This window comes from Oncorhynchus gorbuscha, unplaced genomic scaffold (assembly GCF_021184085.1).
Source record: "Oncorhynchus gorbuscha isolate QuinsamMale2020 ecotype Even-year unplaced genomic scaffold, OgorEven_v1.0 Un_scaffold_1956, whole genome shotgun sequence".
NCBI classification, from domain to species: Eukaryota; Metazoa; Chordata; class Actinopteri; order Salmoniformes; family Salmonidae; genus Oncorhynchus; species Oncorhynchus gorbuscha.
In genome coordinates this window covers 3,766-11,866 of record NW_025744986.1, presented here as the reverse complement: position 1 = coordinate 11,866, position 8,101 = coordinate 3,766, and the positions used below count along the sequence as shown (strand labels likewise).

The following is an 8,101-nucleotide window of genomic DNA, read 5'->3' as shown; positions in this document are numbered from 1 at the left end:
TTCCTGAGCAAGCTCTGTACTGGTGGTGCCCCGATCCCGCAGCTGAATCAACTTTAGGAGACGGCCCTGGCGTTTGCTGGACTTTCTTGAGCGCCCTGAAGCATTCTTCACAACAATTGAACCGCTCTCCTTGAAGCTCTTGATGATCCGATAAATGGTTGATTTAGGTGCAATCTTACTGGCAGCAATATCCTTGCCTGTGAAGCCCTTTTTGTGCAAAGCAATGATGATGGCACATGTTTACTTGCAGGTAACCATGGTTGACAGAGGAAGAACAATGATTCCAAGCACCACCCTCATTTTGAAGCTTCCAGCCTGTTATTCGAACTCAATCAGCATGACAGAGTGATCTCCAGGCTTGTCATCATCAACACTCAAATCTGTGTTAACGAGAGAATCACTAACATGATGTCAGCTGGTCTTTTTGTTGCAGTGGAAATGTTTTTTGGGGGGATTCAATCCATTTGCATGGAGGGATTTTGCAATGAATTGCAATTCACCTGATCACTCTTCATAACATTCTGGAATATATGCAAACTGCCATCATACAAACTGAGGCAGCAGACTTTGTGAAAATTTATATTTGTGTCATTCTCAAAACTTTTGGCCACGACTGTATACGTCAAATGTATACACGCGTGACTAAGTCGCTTTGGATAAAAGCATCAGCTAAATGGCATACAGTGGGGCAAAAAAGTATTTAGTCAGCCACCAAGTGTGCAAGTTCTACCACTTGAAAAGATCAGCAAGAAATCTTGCTTGTTTGTAGGTGACCAAATACTTATTTTCCACCATAATTTGCAAATAAATTAATTAGAAATCCTACAATGTGATTTTCTGGATTTTGTTTCTCATTTTGTCTGTCATATTTGAAGTGTACCTATGATGAAAATTACAGGCCTCTCTCATCTTTTTAAGTGGGAGAACTTGCACAATTGGTGGCTGACTAAATAGTTTTTTGCCCCACTGTATATATGTGTGGGTGATACAGTATTTGTCTGTGTGTCAGTGTGTGTCAGTGTATGAGTCATGTGTGTTTTGGTTAGGCACGTCATCCCCTGGCCCCCATTGTAAGCCATTGTGAGAGTCAGTGTTGTGCCATCGTCTCTGAGCCAGCTGCAGTTTAGGGTACAGAGCTGCTCCAGGAATCTCTATGTGCGGTACCACCTTATTTACTTGTACAATGAAGCCATACAACCACAACAGAAATATGTATAATAAAATTAATTTGTTATTACACACAGTCACGTTTGTTTTTTGCAAACCAAAATGGTGTGTGTGTGTGTGTATATAAGTGTTGGTCTGTGTGCTCTGGTACATTCAGATGATGATGTGTGTGTGTGTGTGTGTGTGTGTGTGTGTGTGTGTGTGTGTGTGTGTGTGTGTGTGTGTGTGTGTGTGTGTGTGTGTGTGTGTGTGTGTGTGTGTGTGTGTGTGTGTGTGTGTGTGTGTGTGTGTGTGTGTGTGTGTGTGTGTGTGTGTGTGTGTGTATAAGTGTTGGTCTGTGGGCTCTGGTACATTCAGATGATGATGTGTGTGTGTGTGTGTGTGTGTGTGTGTGTGTGTGTGTGTGTGTGTGTGTGTGTGTGTGTGTGTGTGTGTGTGTGTGTGTGTGTGTGTGTGTGTGTGTGTGTGTGTGTGTGTGTGTGTGTGTGTGTGTGTGTGTGTGTGTGTGTGTGTGGACACTGGAACATGTGTTTATTTATCTGGTGAACCCTGCCCATGAGTTGTTTTCTGCTATGTGTGACACAGATAGATAGAGGACTCATCTTTACATCTATGCCATTATAGCGTCTGTGACAGCATGGGCAGCTCCATTGAGGCTACAACCCATAGGAATCCCCACCTAGTTGACTACTTTGACTACTTTAAAATGGAGGAAGCATGGTTGAAGCTGCCCATGTTAAAACAGCCTTTTACCATGAGATGCCTCTATCATTCATGGTGTGACACAACTCAGCAGCCAGAAACGTATGGAGCATCACCTTGTGGTCATTCCCATTTACTGCAATCCGATGCAACAACCAAAGTAGGGCACTGATTGCCGTGCTAGTATTATTTTTTTATTTCACCTTTATTTAACCAGGTAGGCAAGTTGAGAACAAGTTCTCATTTACAACTGCGACCTGGCCAAGAATAAAGCAAAGTAGTTAGACACACAACACAGAGTTACACATGGAATAAACAAACATACAGTCAATAATACAGTAGAAAAAAGTCTCTATACAGTGTATGCAAATGAGGTAAGATAAGGGAGGTAAGGCAATAAATAGGCCATGGTGGCGAAGTAATTACAATATACCAATTAAACACGGGAGTGATTGATGTGCAGAAGATGAATGTGCAAGTAGATATACTGGGGTGCAAAGGAGCAAGATAAATAAATAAATACAGTATGTGGATGAGGTAGTTGGATGGGGTATTTACAGATTGGCTATGTACAGGTGCAGTGATCAGTCATTGGCGGCAGAGACCTGGAAGGAAAGGTGGCCAAAGGAGGAATTGGCTTTGGGGGTGACCAGTGAAATATACCTGCTGGAGCGTGTGCTATGGGTGGGTGTTGTTATCGTGACCAGTGAGCTGAGGTAAGGCGGAGCTTTACCTAGCATAGAGTTATGGAGCCAGTGGGTCTAGCGACGAATATGTAGCGAGTGGTCCGATTTGAACTCAATCAAAGAAGTAGTTGGTGAACCAGGCGAGGCAGTCATTTTTAGAAACCAAAGCTGTTTAGTCTGCCAATAAGAATGTGGTGATTGACAGAGCCGAAAGCCTTTGCTAGGTCGATGAATACGCCTGCACAGTAATGTCTCTTATCAATGGCGGTTATGATATCATTTAGGACCTTGAGAGTGGCTGAGGGGCACCCATGACCAGCTCTGAAACCAGATTGCGTAGTGGAGGTACGGTGGAATTCGAAATGGTCGGTAATCTGTTTGTTAACTTAGACCTTAGAAAGGCAGGGTAGGATAGATATAGGTCTATAGCAGTTTGGATCTAGAGTGTCTCCCCCTTTGAAGAGGGGGATGAATGCGGCAGCTTTCCAATCTTTGGGAATCTCAGACGATACGAAAGAGAGGTTGAACAGGCTAGTAATAGGGCCTGCAACAATTTCGACAGATAATTTTAGAAAGAGAGGGTCCAGATTGTCTTGCCCAGGTGATTTGTAGAGGTCCAGATTTTGCAACTCTTTCAGAACATCAGCTATCTGGATTTGGGTGAAGGATAAATGGGGGAAGCTTTGGGAGAATTGGGGGAGGCTTTGGCGAGTTACTGTGGGGGGTGGAGGGCTGTTGATCGGGGTAGGGGTAGCCAGGTGGAAAGCATGGCCAGCCGTAGAAAAATGCTTATTGAAATTCTCAATTATAGTGGATTTATCAGTGGTGACAGTGTTTCATAGCCTCAGTGCAGTGGGCAGCTGGGAGGAGGTGCTCTTATTCTCCATGGACTTAGTGTCCCAGAACTTTTTTGAGTTTGTGCTACAGGATACAAATTTCTGTTTGAAAAGCTAGCCTTTGCTTTCCTAACTGACAATGTATTTTGGTTCCTAACTTCCCTGAAAAGTTGCATATCACGGGGACTGTTCGATGCTAATGCAGTACGCCACAGGATGTTTTTGTGCTGGTCAAGGGCAGTCAGGTCTGTAGTGAACCAAGAGCTATATTTGTTCCTGGTGAATTTGTTTTTGAATGGAGCATGCTTATTTAAGATGGTGAGGAAGGCACTTTTAAGGAATAACCAGGCATCCTCTACTGACGGGATGAGGTAAATATCATTCCAGGATACCCCTGCCAGGTCGATTAGGCCTGCTTGCCGAAGTGTTTTAGGGAGCGTTTGACAGTGATGAGGGGTGGTCGTTTGACTACAGACCCATTACGGATGATCGCTGAGATCTTGGTTGAAAACAGCAGAGGTGTATTTGGAGGGCAAGTTGGTCAGGATGATATCTATGAGGGTGCCTGGGTTTATGGATTTGGGGTTGTACCTGGTAGGTTCATTGATAATTTGTGTGAGATTGAGGGCATCAAGCTTAGATTGTAGGATGGCCGGGGTGTTAAGCATGTCCCAGTTTAGGTCACCTTGTAGCACGAGCTCTGAAGATAGATGGGGGGCAATCAATTCAGATATGGTGTCCAGGGCACAGCTCTTGGAGGAAAATGTTATAGTTAGGGATGGAAATTTCAGAGTTTTTGGTGGTCTTCCTAAGCCAGGATTCAGACACGTCTAAGACATCCAAGTTTGCTAAAGCAGTGAATAAAACAAGCGTAGGGAGGAGGCTTCTAATGTTAACATGCATGAAACCAATAATGGAGTAAACTAAACATGACACACATTTTGTATCAAGTTTTTGTATTTATTTTTAATTTAAATATGGTTTAAACAGCTTTGTGCTCCCATTAAGGATCAAATCATAAAAGGAGACTCAATGAAAAGCTTACACAGCCTTTTTGCAGTGAACAGAATCAGTCCAGTCTGGGATACCTTTCCTTTGAATTGTGTTTTTTTCTGAACACAAAAGCAGATGGTTTGTGTAAAAATGAATATCATAGCAAATACCACGGTGAAGGGAGGAAAAATGATAATGTCTTAAAAACTGATAATGCTATGAAACATAATCATGATACAAACAGGAGCGTAATGAAAATAAACTAAATAAATCTGCGAACTCGATCAAACACACACACACACACACACACACACACACACACACACACACACACACACACACACACACACACACACACACACACACACACACACACACACACACACACACACACACACACACACACACACACACACACACACACACACACACACACACACATACACACACACAGATAAAATTAAGTGATTTTAAAATGAAACCCTGCTCAAATCAAATGGTTTCATACATCCACGTTTTGTGTCTGAAGTGCAGAAAACAAAATTAAACTGAAAAAATTTAGAGATAAAATCTGATAAATAATGAAAAAGCATGCCCATCTTCATTGGTTTCAGTCCTGGGCAATTCTAGTCCATGGGGCCGAAGTGGTGTCACCCTTTCCCCCATCCCTTGCAAACACCGCTGATTTAAACTAATTGCATTCTAAACTGAAGATCTTCATTATTGGAGTCAGGTGTGTTAGCTGGGGCTGGGGAAAAAGTGTGACACCAATCAAGCCCCTGAGGACTCGAGTTGCTCAGGTCTGACTCAAACCTATACAACTAATAACTTGGAGTGTTGCCCCTCTATTCTCACCCCAAACCCTTTACCCCATCTACACCCCAACCCTCTATCCTATACCCTTACCTCTTACCCCGACCATACTTACATACCCACCTATACCTCACCCTCACCCCCTACCTGCATACCTCTCCCCTAGTTTTCCTGCTAGACACAGGGTTCACATGCTTCTGTGCTGACAGGTCTGATCCTTCAGTCTGTGTGTGAGGGGAAGACTTGGTGTGGCTGAGGAGGAGAAGAGGGGAGGTAGTGGGACTGTTGGAGCAGGCACTGGTCACCTCTATCAAACACCATGTCCAGTTCAGGATACAAAGTGAGGTTGGAAGCAGAGGAGTCTCGTTGCATATTGAGGTTGACGGTTGTGAACCTGTCTGTGTCTGGGTGTGTGTACAGTTTGTGCATCAATATATGTCTGAATCTGCATGTGCCTGTGTGTTAGTTAGTGAGTCAATGAGAGGGACTGTGTATGTGCTCATGGGATGGGGCCAGCGTGGGGGTTGGCGGACACAGGGCCTCTCCCTTGTCCCCAGACATGGGCAGGTTTATAGGGCTTGTGTCTTGAGCTCGATGGGCTCCCCACGGTTGTCCTGCTGGGTCTCCGTCTCGGGGGGTCGGCTGCCCTTCAGTGTGGCCAGGCGCTCAGACAGACCACGCATACGGGGGAACAGCATGAAATCGTACAGAAGAGCTCCCATAGCACCTCCTATCATGGGACCCACCCAGTACACCTAAAACACAACACACACACAAAGTTTATCATGAAGTTACGGTACAAGCAACATGTAATGTTGTATATTGGCTACACTATTCATTACTATAAGATCATAGAATCCTCCATTGTGATTTAATTATTTGATATTTGTACAAAATATTTCAAATTCTACGTTATGGTGTATGTGTGTTTCCTACCCAGTGGTTTACAAAGTTCCTGAAGAGCACAGCGGGGGCGAAAGACCTTGCAGGGTTCATTCCAGCACCGGTGTAGTACATCTACAGCAGAGAAGGACAATTGGGCGCTCAGAATACAGACTGGCAAAGAGTACATTTCTGTTGTACACAATGCAAGTCTGTTTTTGTGTGTGTTCCACTATGAGGATATAAGTGTTTTGGGAATTGCGTGTGTTTTCTCCTACCAGTGTGTGTAAGTGTTAGTGTGTGTGTGTTGCTCACCCCCATGAGGTGTCCGATGGTGACAGCGAAGCCGATGGACAGGGCAGCAGAGCCCATGCGTCCGTTCCTCCTCTCATCTGTCACGGCAAAGATACATATCACTAGCTGCATGGTCAGGAACACCTCCACTGTGGTACCCATGCCCAGGCTGATACCAGGCTGCAGCTGTAGACGGCCAGAGGAGAAAAATATGCATCAGACTTGAGGTCCTTTGTGAACAACTCACTTTGTAAATTAAGTGTGTCCTCTTTCTAGTTAAGTGTATATTATGTATACACTTAGTTGTGGCTTTAAAGGCCTGTAACAGGACATGACAGCAATCGAAGATGGAACACATAACTCAAACTGTAAAACGTTCAGGGGCTTCACTGCTATGGCCTCAGCTCTACACAACGCTAATGGCATGTCTTGTGGTCATTGTACCACAGCAACTGTAGTTACCAGTAGGTTCCATGATGATTCCCTAATACCTGTTCATCTCTACCCATTCTAAATCCCCATTAGCATTAAGAAGCCTACCAAAAAATGTTTTGCTACTTTGAGCTGATATATATGGACCCTTAATGCACCATAAAGGGAATAGGCCCGGTGCTATTTGAGATGTGCACTTGGTGGGTGGGTGGTGCCTTACCGTGTTGAGAGCCATGTTGCCCCTCATGTTGTTGGGGGTGACCCCATAGAGCACAGCGGCCCCGGCCACGGCCCCCAGGATCTGGGCAGCCCAGTAGAAAAAAGCGCGGAACAACGACATCTGGGAACCCACCAGGTAGGCAAAGGTGACTGCCGGGTTAATGTGGCCACCACTAATGTGACCAATGGACTGGATCATGGTGGCAGCTGCCAAGCCGAAGCACAGCGCCACATGCAGTATGTGGTTGGGTCCGGTTGTCCAGCGCAGCGCGGCACCCATGCCGAAAAACACAAAGAACATGGTTCCGAAGAACTCTGCGAAGACTGCCCGCCAAAATGTCATGGACCGGAACTCCCACATGCTGACTGTTCACTGGACGCTCCTTGTAACAGAAAATGTTTTTCTCACAAAATAAAAGTTGTCAAGGTGAATCTAGAAAAGGTAAGCGTGTACGTTTTAAAAGTCTTGCTGCTCGTTTGCACTTAAAAAAAAATGTTTTAATCCCTTTGGAGGTCAGTTTGCTGGGCTGACCCAAACGCTGTCTTACTTAGCCAATCAGTTGGAAGACAAACAGTTAAAAAAGTTGACAGAGGAATCCACCAGACAGATCTAGCTCTAAGCTACAGACGATCTCAAGTTGGCGCGAAGGCAGTCAAACATCAACTCAGCTGTGCTCGCCTCCACTGGCCACCTGCCGTAGCAACATAGGTATGCGTGTGTGGGAGTGTGTGTGTGTGTGTGTCTCAGAATAGTTGTCAAGAGGAGATGTGCATTGATGCTAGAGGGGTGGTTCTAGAGTAGAGACAGGAATAGACGGACTGTCCTAGGGACGTTTTAGCCTCTCTGACGGAGGGGAGAAGGCCCACCGGGGGCTTTATAACCCCCCCCCCCCCCCCCCCCCAGGGCCCAGTGACACCATAATCCCAGGGGTGGACACACAGAATGGCCCAAATCAAACAAATTTAACCCCTTTGTTGCCTCCCACAACAGAAGAGAGGGGAAGAGAGGGACCGTAAGGGAGGAAGAGAAAAGGGTGAGATTGACACAAGAGGGAGGAGGCAATTAAGAAAGAGCAA

At 45.2% G+C, this 8,101-nt stretch overlaps 1 protein-coding gene across 1 annotated transcript; it reads right to left on the bottom strand.

Moving 5' to 3' along the window:
- Positions 1 to 4,330: 4,330 nt before the first annotated feature.
- On the bottom strand, positions 4,331 to 7,867 carry LOC124017352 (lens fiber major intrinsic protein-like). Its single transcript, XM_046332604.1, has 4 exons — positions 7,026 to 7,867; positions 6,395 to 6,559; positions 6,134 to 6,214; positions 4,331 to 5,952 (listed from the first exon to the last, which is right to left on the bottom strand). Exons 1-4 carry the CDS (start codon positions 7,383 to 7,385, stop codon positions 5,767 to 5,769), a joined length of 792 nt encoding a protein of 263 aa, XP_046188560.1. The 5' UTR covers positions 7,386 to 7,867; the 3' UTR covers positions 4,331 to 5,766.
- Positions 7,868 to 8,101: the final 234 nt, after the last annotated feature.

Bases quoted from the DNA above. Each gene is read 5' to 3' on its own strand.
- LOC124017352 (XM_046332604.1), bottom strand. From the start codon at position 7,385: ATGTGGGAGTTCCGGTCCATGACATTTTGGCGGGCAGTCTTCGCAGAG. The intron at 6,560-7,025 runs GTAAGGCACCAC...GGCCGTCTACAG, and splicing joins GCAACATGGCTCTCAACACG to CTGCAGCCTGGTATCAGCCT. The intron at 5,953-6,133 runs GTAGGAAACACA...GTTGTGTTTTAG, and splicing joins GGAACTTTGTAAACCACTGG to GTGTACTGGGTGGGTCCCAT.